The 27,464-nt window shown below is 44.6% G+C and overlaps 1 protein-coding gene and 1 pseudogene across 1 annotated transcript in view; one reads left to right on the forward strand and one right to left on the reverse strand.

The window, feature by feature from the left end:
* Positions 1-7,391: 7,391 nt before the first annotated feature.
* The window catches only part of Gask1a (golgi associated kinase 1A), a 57,857-nt gene continuing 37,784 nt past the window's right edge, over positions 7,392-27,464 (reverse strand). Inside the window, 3 exon segments of the mRNA XM_047531428.1 lie at positions 7,392-9,096; positions 9,646-9,749; positions 11,160-11,282. Of these exon segments, the coding sequence (XP_047387384.1) occupies positions 8,886-9,096; positions 9,646-9,749; positions 11,160-11,282 (438 nt within the window). The 3' untranslated portion in view covers positions 7,392-8,885.
* On the forward strand, positions 23,059-24,420 carry LOC124968891 (phosphoglycerate kinase 1-like; annotated as a pseudogene).

Raw genomic sequence — 27,464 nt, forward strand, 5'->3', positions numbered from 1 at the left:
GTGGAGAGGGCCACGGTGAGGAAGAACATAGCCAGCAGGACTGTCATAGACTCAACCAGACACAGACTCAAGGCCTGGACGTCAGTTCTCTTAGGATGGAGGACAGTTTGCTCAGCAGGGTGTGGCAAGCAGTTTTCTTCCAGTGGAGTAGCCTCACCATAGTCCCCTCTGCCCCATGTGACCACTCAAGTGTGAGGATGCCCAGTTCACCCCAGAAGCTGTGGGGCCTCTGTGGCCCAGGAGCCCCATAGGAACCAGTACAGTGTCAACAACCCACAGCCGTAGTTCCCAGGGTCCCTCAGTGCATGTGCTCAGTTCTGAGCATAATCACCCTGAGCGCAGCCTCACGTGAAGGTGGCCCACCAGATATTTTGGTTTCTCATCTTTCCAGTGCAGCTGTGGTTTTCATCCATTTTCCCCATTAGCAGGTTTGCCGATACCACACCTGGTATTCAAGTAACAAGCCCCTCTGGCTTCCATGGGAACAGAGCTGGACAGTCAACCCAAGATCAGAGTCCCCTTGAGAAAAGGCACTTTAGTTTTTTTATTTAGCCCCTGCTGCAGGTCTGACTTCCATGAAGGCGGAGAGAACGGGAAGGGGTGGTGGGAGAATAAGTAGAGCTCCAGGCTGGTCAGGAGCTCCTGAGCCAAAGCTGCCCAGTAGCCGGGCATACCTGCCGAGAGGTGCTGTGAGAAGGCCGGCTTTGGTGCCAGTGCTGTGGTGGAGTCCCTGTAGCAGCCGGGCTCTCCGCCTATCACCTTCTCCACAGCAGGAGATCCCAGTGGCGCGTGTTCACTGTTGCCATGTGCCTTCGTAACATTCCTTTTACCCAGCACGTCTTTCTCCCCAACTAGAGCCCCCATCTGCCACCACAGATTGCCATGTGAAACCATACTTCATGACTCAGCTCAAAACCGGAAGTCTCAGACCCTGCTGGCTGGGAGTGGGGAGAACAACTGCCTGGAAAACAATTTGGCAATTTTTACCCCAGGTCGCAGCAGTTCCATTTCTAGGTGTGAACACAAGAGGAATGTGTTTATGACATCTACAAGATGCATATGCAATGCCACAGCTCTACTCTTGACAGCCAGACACTAAATGACCCAAGAATCCATCACAGGTATGTTCATAAAACAGACACAGCAGTTTGGAAAAAAAAAATCGAAGTGTGGGTGAATGCAAGAATGTGAATCTCACAATGTCGAGTGGAAGAAATCAGAAACCTCCCCAAAGCGTGTATTACATGAATCCATTCCTGTGAAGTCCTTAGGACAGGGAACCATGGCCAGAAGTCAGAATTGTGGTTTCCAGGAAGAGAGTAAAGACTGGGGATGGATGCAGGAAACTGGGGAGACTGGAAGCATCTTGATCCAAGTGGTGGTTGCACAGTGGGAGTCCACAGAAGTGCTCCTCAAGCTTAAGATCAGTGCCCTATACACTACCTACATCGCATGGGTTTTACACTTGATTAAAAAGAAACCTCTCGGCTTGGGGCCAGCTCTCGAGACCCCAGTTTGTGTCTCCTTCAACTTCCCAGCTAACTAAACCTTTTGTGCAATAGATCCCCACCCCTACAACCCAACCACGGCTTCCCAAGAGGGTTCTTGGCACCCACAAAGGCTTGCTCCTAAGCTGGGAGCTCAGTGAATATTCATTGGTTCAGTGATGGAATGGATTTCCGCCTAAGTCTAAAACTGTTTTTTTAAGTTTGGGATACTGCTGTATGTGAAACTTTGATGGAGTTTTTTGTTTTGTTTATTTATTTGTATATAAACAATTAACAGAAAAGGCCTACAGACTCATTCCTTCTTGAACACTCCACAGCATGATCATGGCAACCTGTGGTCTTGGTGTGTTGGCCTTGGACACCAAGGACCAGAAGAGACACAGCCCTCTGTGGCCCTAATTTTCCATCACTCCAGGTCTTCACAGCACTTGTCCCATTTCCCATCCTTCTGTCTGCTCGCAGCTGGTCTGGGGTTCACACTGGTGTGGCTTCTGTGATGACATGGTCCACTTCTCCTCAATGAGCTCCTGGTCCTCTTGGCAAGGTAGTGTCCACATTCTTCAACACCACATGAGCACATCTTTGCCCCACAGCCTTCAGAGCAGTTATGGCAAAGGCTAACTTCAGCTACCCGTTAATGTTAGTGTTGAACACTTGCAGAATGTGCTAGAACTTCTGAGGGATTGCTAGAGATATGGTGGGAGCACCACAGCAGCACATAGGCCTCCTGTAGAAGAGTGAAACTTTGCTTTTTTGTTCTTATGTGACCCTTCTGTCACTTCACTGAGCATTATTTGAAAACAAGACTCTGGGTATCTGTAGAACATTGTGTGGACACACTGGAAGCTAGCATCCTTTCCCAGGTCACACGGCTCGTGCATGGCAGGAGTGGAACCTTCATGTGCAGGAGCCTGGGCCACCCTTGTCAGTGCTGAGCAATACCAGCTCCTCCTTTGGTGCTGCTGCTTTCTGGCATTTTAAAAATGTGTTTTATTGGTGTTTATTTATGCACAGCTCTTTAGTGTTTCTTGAGTTTTGATAAATCCATATATCCTTTAACCTGAACTCCTAAAAAAATATAGATCATTTCCATCATCCCCATAGTCAGTTTAACTGAAAATTGTGCAAAAAATTGTGTAGGAGTTATCAGAGCTAATTTAACATTAGGAGTGTTTATTTTCTCCATGTTATTTATTTTAAATCTGTATCTTAACACTGTGTCCCATCAAAGAACCAAGAGAACCCAAGAACTAGGACCTGGGGTTCACAGGAAGTTCCTCAAAACCTGGCACAAGCCCTTAGTGTTAATTATTACATACCCAAACCCTGGGGCCACATGTGACTCAATTCTGAATTTTTCAGATTTAGAAGGGTGATATGGCACACAGACCATGCAGCCTGCAATACCCTCAGCAGGGTCTGAGGTTACACCTAATAATCAAACACACCGATTTCTACAGAGAATTGTGTGAATATTCACACTGAGGGTAACAGGAGTTTTGGCACCAAGTATATTAAAAAGCTTTCAATTTTCAGAGCTGTGAGGATTGTTGGAATTGCATCTAGAGGATTGTGAACCTGTGTTACTACAGTCAGCGCTTCCAACGTGGAAACTCCATTTTCCTTGGAATAGCCCATTTAGGTGCAGGAGGAACAGAATGAGGTCTGGGGTGAAGCCAGTTGGGGCAGCGCAGAGGCCGGCAGTTGTGACCCCTTGACTGGCCTCTTTCTCAAGGCTGATTTGCCTGAAACTGAGAACCCCAGTCCCCTCCCATCCTACCCCCATACGCACTGCAGACCCCTAGCAGGGCCTCTCCTGATGGGAATGTCCTGAACTGCTGTGCTGGCTCCTCAGCTTGGCACATGGTTCTCATTCCAGAGGTAACATCTGAGAAGGTGTCAGGCAAGCAGCAAGTACTGAAGCCAAGAGGATTTTTTTTTTTTTTTAAGTGAAAAGTAGATGAAGTTTCCAGTTTGCAGGGAGGATGCAGTTAATAGACTGAGCAGACTTTAACCAGCAAACAGCCAAATGCTTGTCAATGTGATTGGCCAAGGGGCTGTGGCCCTGCCAGGCACCATGGTGCATACCTGTGATCTCAGCTACTGGGGAGACAGGCAGGAGGATCACAAGTTCAAGGCCACCTAGCAACACCCTGTCTCAAAATTTTTAAAGAGCTGGGGATGTAGCTCACTGGTAGAGCACCCCTGGGTCCAAAATCCCCTGTACCACAAAAATAGAAAAGGGAAAAAGAAGAAAGAGGCATCCAAAGGGATTGCTAGAAAAGGAGCTGTCAGAGGCTGAGAGGGCAACGGGAACATCACTTAGTGGTGGGCTTGGAAGTGAGAATTGCTAGCATACTTCCTGCCTTGGTTTGAAGTCTCACCCTTCCACCTACAAACTGTGTAACCTCAGGTAAGTTACCCCACCCCCTCTGCATCATCAATAAAGTGGAGAAAATAATCATGCCTATCCAAGGAGTCACAGTGAGGTTAAATGCTTTGATCCGTGTAAACCACATTTCATGGTGAGCCCACCCCACCAGGTGGGGAAGAAGCCAGTGGAGAGGAGCATCCAGAAATGGCATCTTCACTGGGTGGGCTGACCAGGGAGACTGGACCCTGTCCCACAGTGTCACAGGTGGTTGATGTGCCCTGGACAGGCTAGCAGGAACCTCTCAGTATTTGCCCACACAGTTCCTTTTTGTGTGGAGCAGAACTTTTCTTGTTAGGACAAAAAAGGCCTCACCCACAGACAGGAAGAGTCCGGCTTGGTGTTTTCAGAAAAGCTTCACACCCTCCCCAGCCATCCCACCTGCCTGCAGGGTCCCACTCCTTTCACAGGTGGCCACCTAGACCATTTCACTGTAAGGGAACCTGTTTTCACAATGTGACTATCTGCCCCAGAGGCCCGATAGCTGCCTTCACCCAGATTACCATCTCTCTGGTCAATCCTCAGTCATACGGTGTGGAAATCTACAGCCCTCCCAAAGGAGAACAGAGGCTTGCTCTGACTAGGGAGTCAGCTATCACTGTCTTGCAGAGACTCCAGGCAGAGTGGGAGGGCTTATAGGGGAGAAAATGAAGGGCCTCAGGTGTTCCTGAGTGGAGGCTATCGGTTTAGGGGAATCTGGAGGTAGGGTGCCTATGAGCCTGGCCAGGGGTACATATCTGACTTTCTCCAGCTGGTCCTGAGTTGAAGGACAAAATAAATGGAGAAGTTGGCAGTCATTGGCCAAGTCCTAACCCTGCTGGGCTGATGCTGATGCTATGGTTTGGTTTTCTGGGCTGGTTGCTACAAGAGGTTGTGGGTCATAGTTTAAAGGTCAGGTGGGGTCTGGCTATTGTCCATTTGTATATTCAGCCCCTCAGTGTCAGCTGTTAGTTTTTCCTAAGTAGAATGAGTCTCATCCTGATGTGACAGCCCCAACTCTGCTTTGGCAATGAAACGTTTCTTTGTATTCCTCTCTCCTTGCCATTTTCCAGGTGGCAAGTGTCTCAGCCCCACCTCTGGCTGAGTGTAGGCAGAAAGCAGAGCAAAGTCTGGTACCTGGAAACTAGCTGGGAACAGGAGGAGAGTTTGGCCTGGGTGTCTTTGGAAAGAATTGGGAGCAAAGGGAGGGGAAAAAAAAAAGAATTCAAAGAAAAACATCGTGGTGACCATGAAATAAAAACTTGAGCTACCTGAAGCCAAAATCCCTCTTCCAAGGGCCTTGTCTTGCCAAGGACATGCCTGCCTTCCCGTGCCCATGGAGCAGGCCAGGTGTGCTGGTTGACTATAGCCCCTTACACCACCTCCCACACTAGGTTGGAACCTCCTCGAAAAGGTTGTAAGAAATCCAGTGAAAGGCACAGGGACCAGAAGGTTTCACGGGAGAGTTTTGTAAGCCTTTGGAGAATAAATTATTCATATTTAAATTATTCCAAAGGAATTGAAAAAAATTCTGTATTCATTTTATGAGGCTTGCTTAGATTCAACAAGATGGCCATAGAGTACTTAAGGAAAACTTTAGACCATCCATGAATATATATGCAAAGATTCTAAAAATATTAGTAAATAAATGCTTCAGTTCCTAGAAGACTAATAGAGCTCAGCCCAACAGGTTTATTGTGACAACATAAAAAGTTACTTAGTATTAGAAAAGAGAGAAAAACAGTATGTTCAATGGACACTGAAGATGCATTTAAAATAATTCCCTTGACTTTTGCAAAATTCTATGTTAATAAAAAGAAACTTAAACTTCCTTGACTTGATGAAAGACATGTTTCAGAAATGATTTCTTTAAATCTGATAGTCGGTGGTGAAGCCATAGAGGTTTTCTCATTAAAGTTAGGAATAAGATACAGATGATACTATAGTTACTATTATTCAACTTTGTTCCAGAGAGATCCCAATCCAAGTAATAAGACAACAGAAATGGCATCCACACACACAAAATAAAAAGGTAAATGTTATCCTTCTGTAAAAATGATTTTCTACTTAAAAATCCCAAGATGTGCATCTAAATATTTATCTTAAAAATATAATTTAAAAAATTCTTAATTAGTATAAGTTATATGTTTAAAATGGACTTTTGTAGAAGAAAACTTTAAAATTTTATTAGAGATTAAAGAATAGTGAATGGATAAGCCAAGTCCCTGAATGTGGGCATTCAATAGTTAAATGAGTTAGATTGCTGCTAATTAGTCTATAAATTTGATATAATCCCAAAACACATTGGGATTTTGAGAACTGTGGGAAAGGAGTTGCATGCTTCATGGAAATGTGATCATATTAAAAAGATAAATGTACAAAAATAGCAAGAAAAGAAATGCAAGTAGAACAAAAAGAAGGGAGCCTGCCCTACTAGATAGCAAGAAAAAAAAAAAACACTTTAAAAAGGGTCATGTCGATGCAAGAATTGAAAAAAAAAATCAGTGGAACAGAACAGAAATCACAAATGGACCACAGTGGATGTGTATTTAGTATCTGATAAGGGTAAAACTTTAAGATCAGTGAAGGATAGACTCTTCAATAATGGTTCAGAAACAACTGATTCTCCACTTGAGGGAAAGTGAAATAAGTTAGATCTCTAACTCACACCATTTTCAAATATAAATTTCATATGGACTTAAAGTGAATATAAAAGAAATACTACATAAGTAGTATTTAAACAATCTCAGTAACAGCCTAAGACAAGAAATGTAGGAGACAAAAGGAAAAGGAATTTGATCACATAAAAATTAAAATTTTCCAAATGGCAAAAGACTCCATAAACAAAGAAAAATGGCAGACTGGAAGAAAACGTTTACAACATACTTAACAGGAAAGATTGATTGCACTAATTAGACTCAAAGATTTCTATCAAATTAACAAGGGAAGGATAAATGTCTTAAAAAGAAAACCCAGAAAATGCAAATGATGAATACCTAAATGGGAAGATAATTTTCCTAATAAAGGAAATGCAGCCCAGCATGGTAATCCCAGCAACTCAGGAGGTGACACAGGAGAACTGCAAGTTTGAAGCCAACCTGAGCAATCTCAAAAAAATAAATAAATAAAGGCTGGGGTGGCAGCTCAGTGGTAGTACATGCCTGGATTCGATCCCCAGTACTGTCCCCCCCCAAAAAAAAGTTATATTAAGTTTTAAATAGAGGGCTGGGGAGATAGCTCAGCTGGTAGAGTGCTTGCCTCGCAAGCACAAGGCCCTGAGTTCGATCCCCAGTACCTAAAAAAAAAAAAAAAAAGTTTTAAATAGAAAATGCAGTTTTTAAAATAGGTCTCCCTCTTAGATAAAAGTCAAGTCTGATGAATGGATAAAGAAAATGTGGTATATATGCAAAATGGAATATTGCTCATCCTTAAAGAATGAAATTATGGCATTTGCCAGTCAATGGATGGAGCTGGAGAATATTATGCTAAGTGAAATAAGCTGATCCCAAAGAATAAAAAGGTCAAATGTTTTCTCTGCTATGCAGATGCTAATTCACAATAAGGTGGTGGGGGACAACTAGGGAAGAATAAGGTTACTTTGGATTAGACAGAGGAGAGTGAAGGAGGAGAGGGTATGGGGGTAGGAAGGGTAGTAGAATGAAGCGGACATTATTTCCCTATGTGCATATAGGGTTACACGACCTGTGTAACTATCATGTACAACCAGAAGAATGAGAAGTTATACTCCATTTATGTATGATGTGTCAAAATGCATTCTACTGTCATGTGTAACTAATTGGAACTATTAAAAAGTGTAATACAAAGATATTGGAAAATTGAACACTAAATTGGTGTTTATAGTGAATAAGTATTTCAAGTGATTAAAAAACAAATCGAGTCTAAGAATATCAAGTATTGGGGTATAGGGAAATAGTTCTCTGCCTTCTTAGTAGAAGTATAGATTGACAGCACATTTTGGATGGCAATTTCTTTTAAAACAGTGTCCATAACTTGGACCCAGAAATCCACTTGTGGGAATCTAGCTGGCAAATATTTCATGTCATGCAGTGATGTTCACAGCATTGTTTATTGGTTAAAATTAGCCATTTTAATATTATGGGAATGGTTGAATAAAATGACACATTCCTGCCTTGGAATTTCATGTACCCATCAATAAAAATTAGGTCAATTCAGATGACCAATATAGTATTGTGAACAAAGTAAAAAGTGTGGTTGAAAAGCAAGTATGAGCCCACTTTTACTATTTTTTTAAATTTGCATCTAGTGTGAGTTTGGCTAACATACATATACATCTCTAGGGAGATTCTGGTACTGTCGCTTATTCTATTAATTGCTTCTATTACTTATTAATTTGATTTTAGTGAGCATGATTACTTTTATAACTTAAAAAAAAAAGATACCCATAACTAGTAGGAATTGAAAAGTTAAAGCCTATAAAGACAAATACTTAGGGTTAATATCTCAGACCTGAATCAGCCTTCAGTCAGAGCAGTTCCGGGTCACAAGTAAAATTCTATGAAGACTTTTATTAAGCTTGTCTCACATATTGTATGTGGGCGTGCACACTTGCCATGCACACCTACATACCACACACACACACACACACACACACACACACGTCCAGCTCTACACAAACAGATACACTGCTCCATGGACCAGTTCACAGAACATCCCCGAACATGTTTGTGTGATGGGATAAACAGCCAGAGCCCAGAAGGCAGAAAAGAATGTGGCGAGATTAAAAATCCAACACCATATCCACCATCCCAAGTAGGAGAAACATCCCTGGCACCCATGTAACCCTCTGGTTTCTGACTTTTCCCACTTGTCTTCAAGATGGGCGAGCCCAAGGAAACATGGCCATCAGATGGATGCTCATCAGATCAGCCGAGGGGTGTGCTGCAAGGAGCCCACCAGCAAGGGGCCCTGCTTGGGCAGCCATGGACTCACAGGTCATCATCCCTGAAGAGTGTGAGGTTGTGCTTCCGGATGTGTCCCAGCAGGACTTGTCCCCTCCGCTCCAGAGTCTGCAGGACCTGCTTCAGCCCCTGGGCTCCACCTTGGCTCTCCCAGAACACAGGGTCCATCTGCAATGACTTGAGCAGCAAATTCTGTAGACACCCTGATGCAAGAACCTGCACGGCAGACTCAGGAAACCTGGAGCAGAGTCCCCAGAACCCCACAATAGAAAGGAAGAACGAAAGTGATCTCAGAAAGTTCCAATGAAAGGGGAAGCCAGACTGTCAAAGCCGCATAGCTGGGAAGCCAAAGTCCCCAGGCCTGCTTCATACTATCTTGTTCTCAGATTTGTTTGCCTTCTAGATGGGCGCCATCCCACAGAGAAGCCCCGTGGATCAAGTCGGCTAGCCTCAGCTCTACCTGGCAAATGCAGAACCTGAACAAGCCTGGGAGGCCCAGCTGCCTGCCGAGTGTGAGCAGGGAAGGGTGGGCCCCAGTCTGGCTCTCCTGCCCACAGCAAGGGAAGAACTAGCCTTCCCAGACCCCAGGAGGCGGCTGGTTCTTTAGAAGCAGGAGGCTATCAGGGTCTATCCCTCGGCTTTCCCAGGGCTCCCCACTTCTCCTGAAGCTCAGATCCAACAACTATGGTCTGATGGACTGGCTTTCTCACTATCCATGGCCCCACCGTCTGCAGCAGGGCCATCCAGCCTCACTCCACAAACTACACCCAACCCCTCAGCTCCTCACCCATCAATGCCCTCCAGCAGCCGGAAGTTCAGCTTGTCCTCAGGGTGCTGAAGGTTGCCGGCATTGTCGATGTAGACCAGATGAGACGGATTGCTGCTCCGAACCTCAGGGGAAGAGGATGGACAGAGAGGGGTGGGTAAGGGTGAGGGTAGCCAGCACCTATGGACTTTCAGTCTTAAGGGGTTGCTGGCCGGTCATGAAGGTGCACACCTGTAATCCCAGTGGTTTGGGTGGCCGAGATGGGAGGATCGCGAGGTCAAAGCCAGCCTCAGTAAAAGTGAGGCGCTAAGCAACTCAGTGAGACCCTGGCTCTAATTAAAGAGAAAATACAGCTCTGCATGTGGCTCAGTGGTTGAGTGCCCCTTAGTTCAATCCTCAGTACCTGCCAGCCTCCGTCCACAAAAAAAAAAAAAAAAAAATTAAGAGGTTGGGGACCCTGAACTGTCAGTTCCACGATCTATCCTACTTGTCCAAATAGTACCCATGACTGAGTGCTAACTCTATAAGGAGTACTATGCTAAGTGTTTCCCAAACATTATCTCAATTAATCCTCCTAGCAACCCTAGGAGGAAAGCAGTAGGGTGAGCCTCATTTCACAGAAGCAATTAAAAAACAATTTACATAAGATCATACGGCTTATAAGTAGCCTGCCTGGTTCACACCAGGACCTGTAAAGTTAAGCCACAGCACCACCTGCTAAAGTGCAAGACAAGGGACTTCCTACTTGGGGGGCACGGGTGGGAATTTGAAGGTACAACAGGGAGCCTACTCCCCATGGCTTCACGAGGTGTTGCACACGTGCATGCTCACACTACACATGTGTGCACACATGTGAACCTACTTTGCCACCTGCACCTGAGCACCTGGCATCCCCTAAGCATCCCATTTCCTCAGAAAGCACTGATCAGACTAAATCCACAGGAGGAGAGCTTAGTGTCTCCAAATTCTTTTCCAAACTACAACCAGCAACAGAATTCTTCAGTACCTTAAAAAATAAGGTGTGGTTAGGATTGGGTAGCCATCTCTTCTGGCCCTTACTCCTATGTACACACTCCATTCCCATGTGTTCTCCAAAATTCCATGCTAAGTTCCCACAATCCTCTCTAGTAACCTAATCTTAAGTTAGGAGCTATTGTTCCTAGGACCCGTCCGCCCCCCACCACCTTCCCCTCTCTTTGCCTCTTCTCCAGTCCATTCAAAAGGCTCCATTCTCAAACTGCTTCCAGGAGGCCTCAGAGTTCTCTGGAGTTTCTTTGGGGCAGTGGAGACGGTGAAAATAGGGTTCCAGCCCCCACCCACCTCAGCCACACTCTCAAAAGCTCCATTTGGTCAGTTTTATGCATTCATTGCAGATCCCTGGAAATATTATTCAGGACAAAGGGCTCTACTGCCAAGAATAGGATTGGGAAACAGTAGTGTCTGATCATCTCAGACTCGCCAAACAGTGTCTTCTGCAAGCCACAGGAAGACCCAGGTCCAGAGTGACAGGGAACTATCGTGTAGAGGAGACATACCAGAATGTGGACCAGTCGCAGCTCTGTGGGGTTCCGGCATTTCTCTCGCAGTCTTTCTTCCACACAGGGGTCTGAGGGCTCAGGCTCGAAGCCACAGCAGTAGCGATCCAGGCGGTCATGAACCTGCAGAGACAGCCAGCCTCTGAAGGGGTGGCACCGTACCTGCCTCCAGGAGACCCAGCTGAGGCCACCTGGCCTGCCATGCCCTGCACAACATCAGAGCCTCTCTGGGGGCCATCCTCAGTAACTCTGTGCTGGTCAGCTCCATGGCTGGCCTCCAGCTAGGAATGGGGCCTCCACTTTGCTGCTCTGGTCAACTGACTCCACTCAGGAGCTGTTTACTCATGGCTCAGTATGGATTGTACCCATGCCCACTTCTTGACCTGCACCACTGCCTCCAAAGCCTGGTTTTGAGGACACACTGAGCATTTTAGAGTGGGCCAGAGGAGTTCCATAATAACACTCAGCATTTGCTTCTCTTTTCCTCCCTTTAGAAGGCAGGAGATACGACCTCTGGGTCAGGAACCAATAAGACTGTGGGTCAGCCCCTTGCTCTGACTTACAGGAAGATATTTTCTGTTGTGAACCTTAAGGACCAAGAGATTGACAAGAGAAAGGCCTAAAACAGAGGTGGCAGAGCCCTCTGGGGGTGCAGAGGAGAGGGTTCTGCTATGGGGAGGAAGACAGAGGGGCAGTAGTCAAAAGGGGAAGCAAATTTAGAAGGCTTGGGATTGGATGAGAGATGAATCAGGATGAGTGACCAGTGGGGATCACTTACAGAATTCACAAGTAGGGAAAACACACTTTCCCCCTTAGGAAGGGTTCTTGATTTGACACATTAACACAAAGCACTTAAGGCATAAGGTGAGATCTCAAGAGGTCTGGGTGTGGAAGGATTTGCTTTGCATGGGACAGGAGGAAATTTGTTACTGTGGAAAGGGAGAGAGGAATTGAGAGGGGGAAGGTGAAACAGGGAGTCACAGGAGGCCGAGGGGGCGAGATGTGCCTTCCTGTTACTCCATCCTGGAGCAAAGCTGTCACCCTTGTGAATCGTTTAGTGGACACTGGTAATGGGGCTGAGTTTTCAATAATTCAGGTTGTGGGGGGCAAGGAAAAACAAAAAAAAAAAAAAAAAAAAAAAAGGTAGCCCTCATGGCATGTGAAACAGGAAGTACATGAACAGGAAGTCAGCTCTCTGGGATTTTCCTGGGTCATTTCTTTACATCTCCAGGAGGTGGCAGGAGTAGGGAGGAAGGACTTAGGGAGTTCTGGGCACGTGGTAAGTCACACAGGTACATAACTCTCAGACCCCAAAATGTACTAAGTTCCTGAAAGAGCACCACATGGGAAAGACTGAGCAGGAAGATTGTGATCCCATCTTTGCAGAATGGCTGGTCTACGCTAGAAAGCCTGGAAACACCACTGTGGACAGAGACACCTGCAAGGGACCTACAAACCAGCTCCAGTTCATGTGCCCTGGCTCAGGCCACCAAGTAAGAGGATAGAGTCTGGGCAGAGGTGAGGGAAAGACAGCCAAGGGGTGCTGCAGGAAGTCAGGCAGCCCACGCTGTGGGGAGGGGAGGAAAGCCCAGGCGAAGGGCCACTTGCTCCCTCCACACTCAGGAGGCTTCTGTTCCTTGCAGCCAGATCTCGCCCCGCCCCCCGCCTCCCCCCCATATAGTGCTAAGGGCACAGAACAGGCCCAGGTTTCCCTGCACTGAAAGGGCAGCTGTTTTCATCCAGTAAAGTGAAGGAGTGCCCCTCAGCACTCGATAATGTGGTATGGTAGAAAATATATTTGGTCTTTATTCCTGATTCCTGGCAAAAGATTCCTAAAATCCTTGGGAGTTTTTCAAGTGATAGAAGCCTTTTATTACCCATAATGAGGCCCTTTGGGTCACACCTGTATTCGCCCATGCAGTTAATCAGAGGGAATAGGCGGTGGGAACATTCACACCCCCATGACTCTAGTCAAACTGACCCTCAAGGAGGGCATAAGGGCTGCAGATTAGATTATAAAAACTCTTGAACAATTTAGAGAGCTTCAAATTCCAAGAACTTCCAAAACGGTGAACACATGTACTGCTCCATAGTGGCAGGGTGGTACACCCCAAATCAGGGACACAGGCTACACCTAGGGCCCTTTCCGACCTCCCCCTATCTACCTCTTTGTCTGGCTGTTCACCTGTTACCTTTACTTACATTTACTGGTTTATTGTAAAGTTTTTCTGAGTTCTGCGACTCATATTTTGCACATTGAGAAGGATCCCTCAACTTCATTTATTTTTCGCCCCTCTCACATTTTTTTTTAATTGTAAGCAAATGGAGTACAACTTATTTCTCTGGTTGTACATGAAGTAGAGGCATACCATTTGTGTAATCATACATTTACATAGGGTATTGGTGTTTGATTCATTCTGTTATTTTTTCCTTCCCCCCCAACCCTCCCACCCCTCTTTTCCTTCTATACAGTCCCTCCTTCCCACCCCCCATTATGTGTCATCATCCGCTTATCAGCGAGATCATTCTTCCTCTGGTTTTTTGAGATTGGCTTATCTCATTTAGCATATATTCTCCAATTTCATCCATTTGCCTGCAAATGCCATAATTTTATTATTCTTTATGACTGAGTAATATTCCATTGTATATATATATACACCAGTTTCTTTATCCAGTCATCAATCGAAGGGCATCTAGGTTGGTTCCACAATCTGGCTATTGTGAATTGAGCAGCTATGAACATTGATGTCACTGGGTACTGTAAGTATGCTGATTTTAAATCCTTTGAGTATAGGCCAAGGAGTGGGATAGCTGGGTCAAATGGTGGTTCCATTCCAAGTTTTCTAAGGAATCTCCACGCTGCTTTCCAGAGTGGCTGCACTAATTTGCAACCCCACCAGCAATATGAGTGTACCTTTCTCCCCACATCCTCGCCAACACCTATTTGTTGCTTGTATTCTTGATAATTGCCGTTCTAATTGGGGTGAGATAGAATCTTAGGGTAGTTTTGATTTGCATTTCTCTTATTACTATAGATGAATATTTTTTCATATATCTGTTGATTGCTTGTAGATCTTCTGTGAAGTGTCTGTTCATTTCCTTAGCCCATTTATTGATTGGGTTATTTGTATTCTTGGTGTAGAGTTTGAGTTCTTTAATAGTTCTGAAAATTAGTGCTCTATCTGAAGTATGAGTGGCAAAGATTTTCTCCCACTCTGTAGGCTCTCTTTTCATTGCTGATAGTTTCCTTTGCTTTTTAGTTTGAATCTATCCCAGTTATTGATTCTTGCTTTTATTTCTTGTGCTATGGGAGTCCTGTTAAGGAAGTCTGATCCTACACCGACATGTTGAAGATTTGGACCTACTTTTTCTTCTATAAGATGCAGGGTCTCTTGTCCGATTCCAAGATACTTGATCCATTTTGAGTTGAGTTTTGTGCAGGGTGAGAGATAGGGGTTTAGTTTCATTCTGCTGCATATGGATTTCCAGTTTTCCCAGCACCATTTGTTGAAGAGACTATTTTTCTCCATTGCATGTTTTTGGCACCTTTGTCTAGTATGAGAAAATTGTATTTGGGTTTGTGTCTGTGTCCTCTATTCTGTACCATTGATCTACCTGTCTATTTTGGTGCCAATACCATGCTGCTTTTGTTACCATTGCTTTGTAGTATAGGTGAAGTTCTGGTATTGCGATACCCCCTGCTTCACTCTTCCTGCTAAGGATTGCTTTAGCTATTCTGGGTTTCTTATTCTTCCAGATGAATTTCATGATTGCTTGCTCTATTTCTGTGAGGTACATCATTGGGATTTTAATTGGAATGGCAGTGAATCTGTATAACACTTTTGGTAGTATGGCCATTTTGACAATATTAATTCTGCCTATCCAAGAACATGGGAGATCTTTCCATCTTCTAAGGTTTTCTTTAATTTCTTTAGTGTTCTGTAGTTCTCTTTGTAGAGGTCTTTCACCTCTTTTGTTAGATTGATTCCCAAGTTTTTTTTTTTTTTTTTTTTTTTTTTTGAGGCTATTGTGAATGGGGTAGTTTTCCTAACTTCTCTTTCTGAGGATTCATCACTTATGTATAAAAATGCACTAGATTTATGAGCATTGATCTTATATCCTGCTACTTTACTGAATTCACTTACGAGTTCTAAAAGTTTTCTGGTGGAATTTCCCAGTTCCTCTAAATATATAATCATGTCATCAGCAAATAGGGATAGTTTGAGTTCTTCTTTTCCTATTTGTATCCCTTTAATTTCTTTGGCCTAATTGCTCTGGCTAGAGTTTCAAGGACAATGTTGAATAGAAGTGGTAAAAGAGGGCATCCTGCCTTGTTCCAGTTTTTAGGGGGAATGCTTTCAGTCTTTCACCATTTAGAATGATATTGGCCATGGACTTAGCATAGATGGCCTTTACAATGTTAAGGAATGTTCCCACTATCCCTATTTTTTCCAGTGTTTTGAGCATGAAGAGATGCTGTATTTTATCAAATGCTTTTTCTGTATCTATCAAAATAATCATGTGATTCTTGACTTTATGTCTGTTGATATGGTGAATTACATTTATTGATTTCCAAATGTTGAACCAACCTTGCATCCCTGGGATAAAACCCACTTAATCGTGGTGCACCATCTTTTTAATATATTTTTGTATGCAATTTGCTAAAATTTTGTTGAGAATTTTTGCATTGATGTTCATTAAGGATATTGGTCTAAAATTTTCTTTCCTCAATGTGTTTGTCTGATTTAGGTATCAGGGTGATATTGGCTTCATAGAATGAGTTTGGGAGGGTTCCCTTCTCTTCTATTTCATGGAATACTTTGAGGAGTATTAGAATGAGCTCTTCTTTAAAGGTGTTGTAGAATTTGGCTGAGAACCCGTCTGGTTCTGAACTTTTCTTTGTTAGTAGGCTTTTGATGACTTCTATTTCATTACTTGAAATTGATCTATTTAAATTGTGTATGTCCTCCTGGTTCAGTTTAGGTAATTCATATGTCTCTAGAAATTGTTGATGTCTTTGAGATTTTCTATTTTGTTGGAGTATAGATTTTCAAAATAGCTTCTAATTATTTTTTGTATTATTTCAATCATGTCTGTCATGATATTTCCTTGTTCATTCCAAATTCTAGTAATTTGAGTTTTCTCTCTCCTTCTCTTTGTTAGTGTGGCTAAGGGTTTATCAATTTTGTTTATTTTTTCAAAGAACCAACTATTTATTTTGTCAATTTTTCTATTGTTTCTTTTGTTTCAATTTCATTGATTTCAGCTCTGATTTTAACTATTTCCTGTCTTCTACTACTTTTGGTGTTGCTCTGTTCTTTTTCTAGGGCTTTGAGCTATAGTGTTAAGTCGTTTATTTGTTGATGTTTTTCTTCTATTGAATGCACTCCATGAAATAAATTTTCCTCTAAGTACTGCTTTCATAGTGTCCCAGAGATTTTGATATGATGTGTCTTTGTTCTCGTTTATGTCTAAGAATTTTTTTTTATTTCCCTCCTGATGTCTTCTGTTATCCATTCATCATACAGTAGCATATTATTTAATCTCCAGGTGTTGGAGTAGTTTTTGTTTTTTATTCTGTCATTTATTTCTAATTTCAATCCATTATGATCTGATAGAATACATGGTAGTATCTCTATCTTCTTGTATTTGCTAACAGTAGCTTTGTGGCATAATATATGGTCTATTTTAGAGAAGGATCCATGTGATCCTGAGAAGAAAGTGTATTCACTCTTTGTTGGATGGTATATTCTATATATGTCCATTAAGTCTAAATTATTGATTGTGTTATTGAGATCTATGATTTCTTTGTTCAATTTTTGTTTGGAAGATCTGTCCAGTGGTGAGAGAGGTGTGTCAAAGTCACCTAGTATTATTGTGTTGTGATCTATTTGATTTCTGGAATTGAGAAGGATTTGTTTGATGTACATGGATGAGCCACTGTTTGGGGCATAGATATTTATGATTGTTATGTCTTGCTGATTTATGCTTCCCTTAAGCAGTATGAAATGTCCTTTATCCCTTCTGACTAACATTGGCTTGAAGTCCACATTATCTGATATGAGGATGGATACTCCAGCTTTTTTGCTGAGTCCATGTACATGGTATGTTTTTTCCCATCCTTTTACCTTTAGTCTGTGGGTATCTCTATGATATGAGTCTCTTGCAGGCAGCATATTGTTGGGTCTTTCTTTTTAATCCAATCTGTCAGTCTATGTCTTTTGATTGATGAGTTCAGGCCACTACCATTCAGGGTTATTATTGAGATGATTTGTATTCCCGGTCATTTGGCTCATTTTTGTATTTTGATATGACTTGATTTCTCCTTTATTTGGTTGTTCCTTTAGGGTAGTTCCTCCCTTTGCTGATTTACATTATTGTTTTTCATCTCTTCCTCATGGAATATTTTGCTGAGAATGTTCTATAGTGCTGGTTTTCTTTTTGTAAATTCGTTTAGCTTTTGTTTATCATGGAAGGATTTTATTTTGTCATCAAATCTGAAGGTAAGTTTTGCTGGGTAGAAGATTCTTGGTTGGCATCAGTTTTCTTTCAGAGCTTGAAAAATGTTCCAGGCTCTTCTAGCTTTTAGGATCTGGGTTGAAAAATCTACTGATATCCATATTGGTTTTCCCCTGAATGTAATTTGATTTTTTTCTCTCACAGCCTTTAAAATTCTGTCTTTATTTTGTATGTTAGGTATTTTCATTATAATGTGCCTTGGTGTGGGTCTGTTGTAATTTTGTATATTTGGAGTCCTACAAGCCTCTTGTACTTGATTTTCCATTTCATTCTTCAGATTTGGGAAATTTTCTGGTATTATTTCATTGAATAGATTGTTCATTCCTTTGGTTTGTTTCTCTGTGCCTTCCTCAATCCCAACAATTCTTAAATTTGGCCTTTTCATGATATCCCATAATTCTTGTAGATTCTATTCATGATTTCTTACCATCTTCTCTGTTTGGTCAACTTTGCTTTAAAGATTAAATATCTTGTCTTCAATGTCTGAGGTTCTGTCTTCCAGGTGTTCTATCCTGTTGGTTATGTTTTCTGTGGAGTTTTTAATTTGGTTTATTATTTCCTTCATTTCAAGGATTTCTGTTTGGTTTTTTTTTTTTAGTATCTCTCTTCATTGAAATGATCTTTTGCTTCCCGCATTTGCTCTTTTAACTGTTGATTGGTGCAATTGTTCAAAGCCTGCATTTGCTCTTTCATCTCCTCGTTTGCTTCCCTGATCATTTTAATTATGTACATTCTGAACTCCCTTTCTGACATTTCTTCTGCCATGATGTCATTGGATTTTATTGATGTAACATCTAGGTTTGTTTGGGACATTTTCTTCACTTGTTTTCTCATATTGCTCAGGTATCTACCCCTCTAGTAGTGAAACTAAGATTTGCAGATTTCCTCTATTGACTTATAGTGTCCCTTTAGATTTCCAATAACTCACCTCCTAGCCTTCAGTAGCCTGAAGTCTTGGAGGAACTTGATAATGTAGTGCTCCACAAGGAGGCTGCCCCTCTAGGGGTGGTGGCCTTCAGGTGGGGTATATTTCCTGCTAGTGGGCAGAGGCACCTCCACTTGTTGACCAATGGTCAGACAAAGGGGGACTAGACTGCGGGCTGGGGCATGGCTGGTCTGGGCCTGGGTCTCTGGTTCTACCGCCCTGGTGGGAAAGCCTCGCCCGCGGGGAACACTCACTTGGTTGGGAAGTCTCACTGGGCAGCTCTCCTCTGAGAAGTTCCCTTCGGTCCAGAATTACCACCTGGGCTGGGCCCTCTTCTGCGACGTTTCCAGGGGTCCGGACCTATTTCCAGGGCCAGGGAGCCTTGCCCTGTGTCATGGCCTCTCGCTGGGTGGCCCTCCTCTGCAATGCTCCTGGTTTTCCGAGTTCATGGCTCCAGTGGGGGAGTCTTACTGGGCAACTCTGCTCCACAAAGTTCCCTACGTTCTGGGACTACCGCCCCATCTGGGGAGCCTCACCCAGTGGGAGAGACTCACCCGGTAGCTCTGAGTTGGTCCCGAGTCTCTGAAAACCTCCTCTTCTTGAATCCTGAGTCAATTCACTGACAGAATGTGTCACGTAGCACAACCAAACATAAGAAGGCTAAGACATGCAATTCTTCCATATACCCTGGGCTCCAGGTGCTGGCTTGCCAACGCAGACTCTGCTGGCCCCTCAGCCTTGAGCAGATCCTTCACTTTATAGCTGGTTACTCAGTGTAATTGAAGTACACTGCAATTGGCAATCTAAATGGAGGTTGACTTTCGGAATCGGACACTGACTCTGGGTAGACAGTCTGGACGCTGTATTAGTGTTGCAGAATTGATTAGTATGAAAAAAAAAAAAAATCACCCAGGTGGCCATTGCCACCACCGCTGCCATCTCTAGTTCATTTCCTCCTCGCTGCAGCCCTGCAGGGAAGGCATTACTATCCTTACTTTACTCTTAAGGATGCTGAGCTCAGACATGCCCAAGGTCATAAATGCAAGATCAGTACCACCAGGATTTGAATTTGATGAGTGAGTGCTGCATCCTGGAGGTGATGGACTGGATACCCCCCCACCGCCCTTTGTGTAGGGTGGGCTGCAGATGGGCCAAGGGCAACAGGATGGTGGCACTGGCTAAAACCCAACCAGGTCTGACTGGTTAGAACACAGATGTGGACCATTGAGACCACTCACGCCTGCTGCTGCCTCAGCTGTCATGGAGGGTGGTGGATTCTGGGTCTTCTTCCATCTTCAATTTTGAAAGTTTTTCTCTAGCCTTAATTAGTAAGGTGAGACCAGATTAATTAATCCCATGATGAGCAATGATGGAGACCTCCTTTGACCTCTGCAAGTAGCTCAGCCTTCCTGTGCTTCAGGGAGGGAGGCAGGCAGGATAAGAGGGGAGCTTGGGCTGCTTGGGCAAGCATGCCACTCTTTGGAGGACCTGGTTTTCCTGCACGAGAACTTGCCTTCTCTGTTGAGTATTGTCTGCTGGCAAACTCTCCTGCATTCCCAGGCTCGAGGTAGAATGGGGCCAAGTTCCCTTGGCCACACACCTTCACCCCTGGCTCCTAAGGCTGCCCAGGGCTTTTTTCTTCCATTCTCTGAAATTCTTAACGTCTTAACCAAAAACAAATTCTTATGTTGCTGAAGTCTATGGCTTGAAAGCAAACTGCCCCTAAGTGCTGCACCCCCCAAGTTTTCTCTTCTGGATGAAACATGCTTAGGTCTAAGACTATAGCATGAACCTGGAAAGGTCCCCATCTTACAGATCCCCAGTCTAGGGAAGCCCTCTGGTCCCTGAACAGGCATGGCCTCCCCACTCAGCAAACTCAAAATGCCGTAAAAATTAGCATCTCTTCCACCCCAGGAGCAACCTTCAACCTTCAAGTGTCTTATGGGAGTTGGTGACAAATACCATGGTGCCTCCTTCCTCTGAGGACTGATCCTCTGCAGGAGTGTTCTACACAGCCTGTCACGGGTGCCCACATGGGCTGAGTCTCACACCCACAGCAGTAGCCCACTCATTACTGCATCCTTGGTGGATTTTTCTTCCTTCCTCGTTTCTCTTCCCCATTTGCTCACCAGGCTTCCTAGAACCACCTCCAAAATGAGATTCTGGTACCCGATCCTAGTTTCAAGGGAGCCCAAATCTAGGCAGAACCCCTCACAGTCTCCATTGCTGGCATGTGTCCAGGCATTCTTGATCAATGTTTTAATTAAACTTTAGCATCTATCACTGGACATGTTGCTCCACTGGAGGGTCAGATCAGAGCAGTGTGGAAATCACTTCCCTCATTCCAGATGCCGAGTCTGGGTAGCATCCTTGCCAGTCTGCTCACATTGCCGATACCTATGGAGCATGCCCCAAGGGAACATATCTAAGTCCAAGACCCTCACTTGTGACCATCCATCCATATCTTCAATTGCTGAGGAAAATAACTCTGCTTTGAGATTAAAAAACAATAGTTTATTCTGAGCCAAATCAATGACCATGGCCCAAGAACACAGATTCAAGCTACCTGGGATGACATAGTTCTTCCCCCTGCGGAAGAAGTTACAGGAACTTTTATAGTCACAAAAGAAAGTAGGTAGGGGGGCATCAAGCAGGTGGACTCTGAAGAGGCAGGTAAATCCCTTCTCTAGGACTCAGCTGTCATCTTTAGCAAGATGGGAAAAATCTCTTACAGGATTCAGATCATCATATCCTTAGTTTTAGGCTAGGTGAAGACCAGGGATCTCCCAAGCTTAGTGTACATTCCAAGAGTTTTATCTCTAGTCACAAGAATGATGGATAGTTTGATAGCAAATGGCTATTAAGGGGGACTAAAGATGGTCCAGGAAAACTTTGGTTCTTGATCTTCCACATTCTCTCTCCACAATCTTGATGTTTTAGTCAGCCAAGATCAAATGGTCTGCAGGCTCTGGAACATAGATGCGGCTTCTCTGGAGAACTTCAGTTCACACAAACTGCATTTGTACCACCGACTCACAGGCCCCGAGTGGAGGACTTTGCATTTAGCACTTCGATTTTCCTCTCAGATAACTGCAGTCTGTTGGATCCTTTCTGGATTGTTTTGGTGTCCTATGCATTTGTTTCCCTGTCACTGCCCACTTTAGGTCATGTGCCAGCCGCAGAAGTAAGCTGTTCTATCAGCATGTCTTCAGCAGCAAGTACCAGCACAATCTGACTCAAAGTGACTCCACCATGAGGAAAATTAAGACCACCCACAGGAAGTCTCAAGATGGCACAGGCGGGGTGGATTCAGCAGCTCCATAGTGCCATGATGAGGACTCGGGTTTCTTGTTGCTATCTACTTCACCACAATGTTAACATCCCCATATTGCCTTAGGAAGCATGCAGGGTCCTGCTATGGGTCCATGTTTCCCCTTGGTGTCCGGGAAAGAATGGGAGAGAGAAGAGGGACCTGTCCTGCCAACAGCCATAGTATAGAAATCCTTCCCTTCAGCCAAACTGGGGAGCAGTCAACATGCTCATCCTAGTTCAACAACAGTCAGTGGAATATGGCGATGCACTGATCCCTGAACCCATCTCCTCCCAATCCAGGAGTGGGTGGAAAGCAAGTCAAATCAGAGTAGAGCAAGGAGCACAGAGCAGTCAGCTGGGTCTCCTACAGTGCAGATGTCCTCGTTCAGCCCACTAGTTAAAAGGCTGGCCAGGACATGCCTGAGGACAGGGCCCTGCAGCAAGCCAGAGTTCTCCTATCCCTCCCATGCCAAGTCCACTAAAGCTAGAATCACACTACCTTATTTCTCTGTATTGTCCTTGGACTTCACAAGGGAGCTCCTAATCCATTCTTTCACTCATACCTGTCCTTACATAGCAAGAGTCACTCCAAAGGCTGCCAACGGGGTTGAGTATAGAGGTTGGCAAACTGCTCCATAAAAAGGACCAGAGAGCAAATATTTAAGGCTTTGGAATCATAGTCTGTCACTACTGCTCAATGCTGCCACTGGTGAGCTTAATGTATTATGGATACATATGGACATGCCTGTGTTCTAATAAAACTATGTATACTGAACTTTGAATTTCATAATTTGATATCAAAAAATACTATTCCAAGTTGAGTGCAGTGGTTCATGCCTGTAATCCCAGTGACTTGGGAGACAAAGACAGAATGATCACAAGTTCAAGGCCAGCCTCAGCAACTTAGCAAAGCCCTGTCTCAAAATATAAAAGAGAAAGTCTTAGGATGTGGCTTGGTGGTAACGCACCCCTGGCTCAAATCCCGAGTTTCATATGTATATTCTGATTTTTCTTAGCCATTTAAAAATGCTAAAGCCATTCTTAGTCTGTTCCTTTTGGGGATAAATCCTGGTTCCACTGTATCCACACTATGCTAAGTTGAAGAAGTAATTGGCCTTGCTACACCTCAGATACCTCAACAAAATGGGGGCATTGCAGGGTGGTGTAAGCACGCTCCCTGTCCATGAAGTCCTCGGCACTCTGCACATGTCTGCTCACGTTATCCTTCTCTCAATCTCAGACCTCTCGCCCTCGCCTTATGGCCAAAATGTTGCCGTCTAAAGAAGCTGACTCTGGACAAGCTGGACGTGAAGGGAAAGAGGTTCGTTAGGAGAGTGGACTTCAATGTTCCTCTGAAGAATAACCAGATAATGAATAACCAGAGGACAAAGGCTGCTGTCCCAAGCATCAAATTCTGTTTGGACAATGGAGCCAAGTCAGTTGTCCTTATGAGCCAGCTGGGCTGGCCTGATGGTGTTCCCAAGCCTGACGAGTACTCCTTAGAACCAGTTGCTACAGAACTGAAATCTTTACTGGGCAAGAATGTTCTGTTCTTGAAGGACTGTGTGGGCCCAGAAGTAGAGAAAGCTTGTGCCAATCCAGCAGCTGGTCTATTATCCTGTTGGAGAACCTTCACTTTCATATTGAGGAAGAAGGGAAGGAAATAGATGCTTCTGGGAACAAGGAAAGCCAAGTCAGCCGAAGTAGCTTTCCGAGCTTCACTTTCCAAACCAGGGGATGTCTGTGTGAATGATGCTTTCGGCACTGCACATGAGCCCACAGCTCCATGGTGGGAGTCAGTCTTCCACAGAAGGCTGGTGGCTTTTTGATGAAGGAGCTAAACTATTTTGCCAAGGCCTTGGAGAGCCCAGAGTGACCTTTCCTAATCATCTTAGGTGGAGCTAAAATTGTAAACAAGATCCAGCTGATCAATAATATGCTGGACAAAGTCAATGAGATGATTATTGGTGGTGGAATGGCTTTTACCTTCCTTAAAGGTGCTCAACAACATGGAGTTTGGCACTTCTGTTTGATGAAGAGGGACCCAAGATTGTCAAAGACCTTATGTCCAAAGCTAAGAATGGTGTGAAGATTACTTTGCCTATTGTTCTCGTCACTGCTGACAAGTTTGAGAATGCCAAGACTGGCCAAGCCACTGTGGCCGCTGGCATACCTGCGGCTGGGCTTGGACTGTGGTCCTGAGAGCAGCGAGAAGTATGCTGAGGCCGTCAGTCGGGGTAGGCAAGTTGTATGGAATGGACCTGTGGGTGTTTTTCAATGGGAAGCTTTTGCCCAGGGAACCGAAGCACTCATGGGTGAGGTGGTGAAAGCTCCTTCCAGGGGCTGCATCACCATCACAGGTGGTGGGGACACGGTCGGTCACTTGCTGTGCCAAATGGAACACAGAGGATAAAGTCAGCCATGTGAGCGCTGGTGGTGGTGCTAATTTGGAGCTCCTGGAAGGTGAAGTCCTTCCTGGGGGTGGATGCTCTCAGCAATGTTTAGTACTTTCCTGTCTTTTGGTTCCTGTGCACCACCCCCAAGTCATCTTAGCATTGGCATTAGCTAAAACCTCCCCCCACATCAAGACTCAGCTCGTGGCCAAGAGATGTAGCACCAGGAACCCTTAAACAGTTGCACAGCATCTCAGCTCATCTTTACTGCACCCTGGATTTGCCTGTATTCAAGATCCCCTTTAAATTTCTTAGTGACTAAACCATTGTGCATCCTAGAGTGCATCTATTTATATTTTGCCTGTTAAAGTGAACTGTTAGCTTAGTTTTCTTTTTGAAGTAGCTTATCACTGTTTTGATTAGCTTGTCACTGTTTACTACTTGGCATGGAAACAAGATGAAATGCCAGTTTTAGGAAGAAGTAACTGATGATCTATTAAATCAATAAGTGTCCATTGAAACTGGAAAAAAAAAAAATAGGACAGTGATACTCCCAGGGGCTGTGCTGAGTCCCACACAGGCCAATCATAGATGTAAAGCAGAGGACTGTTTATGGAGAGTTCTCCGTTGTCTCTGGCCCTTCAAGGGCTAGGCCGGAGGTTCCCTCCCAGGAAGTGCAAGTCTGGCTCACAGCAACAGGCCTGAGCACCAGAGGGTGCCATCGAGGAAGGGCTATGGTGGCTCAGCCCCGCTTCCAGGAGCAGGCCTACTGTTTGAAGGACAAATACATCTGTGAAACAAACACCTACTGAGTTCTCTTAGACTGGGAGAGCAAATGTCAGGGCAGCTCTAGCCAGACTAGAATACAGCAACTGCTCTGGATTTTGCTTCCTGCCTAGTGATACAGGGCCAGCCAAGGGCTTCTGCTCCTGCCAAGCCTCCCTGACCCTGTGTCCAGACCATTCCATGCAGGAGATTAACTTGCAGCAGCACTTATTTCCAGAGGAAGCTACGAGGAATGTTGGCCCCTATCATATGTGCAGCTTTGGCTTACCCAAATCTACTCCCATTTGTATGTTTGACAGGAAGAGCTTGGCATGCAGAGCTGCCAGCTTGATTATTTTGCCACACAAGCTGGTTATTTTTTCCCACTAGGAGAAGTTAGGTTGAGACAGCAGCAGACTAGTAGCCACACAGGATAGAACCGAAATTTCATTCCCACATTCCTTCAGGATTTAATTCTTTGCCCCCCTCCTTTTAAAAAAAAAAAAAAAAAAAAGCTTACTCAAAGAAATAATCTTTTACAGTTTTTGTTTGCAGAACCAACCTAATGGCATTGCAAAATCATGATGTGAATTGAAGTTTTTGTTTAATTTTAGTTAAGCCATTGCAAAGCCTTCACGCTGTGCCAGGGGCCATTCTGAGCAATTCACCCAGTCCAAATCATTTGATCCCTCCCAGCAGCCAAGAAGCAGACACTATCCCTATTTCAAGTCACGAGGCTGGCTGACTGTGCCTAAGTTCACATAACCAGGAAGTGGTGGTACCTGGATTGGAAACCCGGGCTCTGGATCTGACCACTGAGACAGTATGGCAGGAACATGTTCTCTGGCATCAGGATCACAAGTTCTTGGGTGTCAAAAATGAAGACAGTATAATCCAATCCCCGCACGGGCTTGGTCTAACCAGGGACATAGTTGAGGCATTTTGAATATTCCCAAATGAAGCACATGACAGGGCACACTGGGCTCTTCCCAGGTGGTCACGGAAAGCCTGCCCACCACATCCCACCTCCCTGCCCAGGCTTCAGGGGTGGCCTAGCTCAGTCACTCCCTAACAGGATATCTGAATGAGACAAGGCACTGCAATCTGGCAAGGGGGGACATAGGGCCCAGTTGTAGGGGAAAGGGAAGGTCCAGTGGGGGAGCTCAGCACAGGGCATGGGGATGGTCCTGATCCTATAACAAGACCTGGGGTCAACTCTGGGGTTCCTCAGCCAGTGCCCAGTCCAGGTCTGGTAGATTCCAGAAGGCATGCCTGCTGACCCTGGTAGGGATCTTTCCCCAACCTGGGGCAGTCACAGGATCCATAGGATGGAAAGGGTGGCTCTTAGCTGGACAGGCTCACTGCCTGGGGTCAGAGCTGCAGCGTGGCTGGAAGCGGGAGGAGAGCCAGGCTCCCTTTCCACACCCCAGCATCTCTCCATGGAGGCAGCAGCCTGGGACCACAGTGACCAGCTGGCTGGCAGTGCCGCTTTGACTCACCCTCCAAGCACCCACCTTGCCACGCTCCCTCCATGACAACAGGGCATCTTCCCTGGAGGGTCCAGGGAAGGAACAACTGATCTGCCTCAGTTCATCAGCCCCACGCCCAACACCATGTTCTCAGCACCAGCTTCGTCGGAAGCAGGTGATGGTGTTTGAGAGCTTTGTTGAGAACTACTGTTCATCTAAAAAAATCTGTACATCACTCCATTTTAAATACCAGTGCAAACCTAGCAGCCACGAAAAGGAGAATTCACCACAGCAAGGTAGGTTCCAACTGGGAAAGCTACGGCAAGTTGTCATCTGAACCGCTTTTACAAAAAGGCTGGTGTGAAACACTGAGGGCAAACACTGACCTCCACAAATCCCTGAAAGGTATTTGAATAAACCATTCATCCATCCCTGACGACAATTCTTAACAAAAGCAGGCACAAGGAACAGTGCTTTCTCACATTGTCAGCCAAAAGCCAGCATGAGAGCCAGACATGGTGGTGTACACTTGCATTCCCAGCAACTGGGGAGCCCAAGGCAGAAGGATCAGAAGTTTGAGGCTGGTCTTAGCAACTTAGCCAAAGCCTAAGCAACTTAGTGATTAAAATAAATAAAAGGGGCTGAGGATGTGGCTCAATGGTTAAGCACCCCCGTTTCAATTTCTAGTACAAAAAAAAAAAAAAAGAAAAAAGTCATATAGTCAACCACTAGAAAGAGGAAATAAGATAACACTATACATCACAGATGGAACACTCCAGAGGGTGAACTGGGCAACCATTATAAAACCACATTAGTATGTGATGGTAATGAAATTAACATAGAAATAATAGGCTTCATATAGTCGAGTGACCAGCCTGGACATATACTGCAAAGGAAGATCCTACTTGTGGTAACCACAAGA

Source organism: Sciurus carolinensis, chromosome 17, assembly GCF_902686445.1.
Source record: "Sciurus carolinensis chromosome 17, mSciCar1.2, whole genome shotgun sequence".
NCBI classification, from domain to species: Eukaryota; Metazoa; Chordata; class Mammalia; order Rodentia; family Sciuridae; genus Sciurus; species Sciurus carolinensis.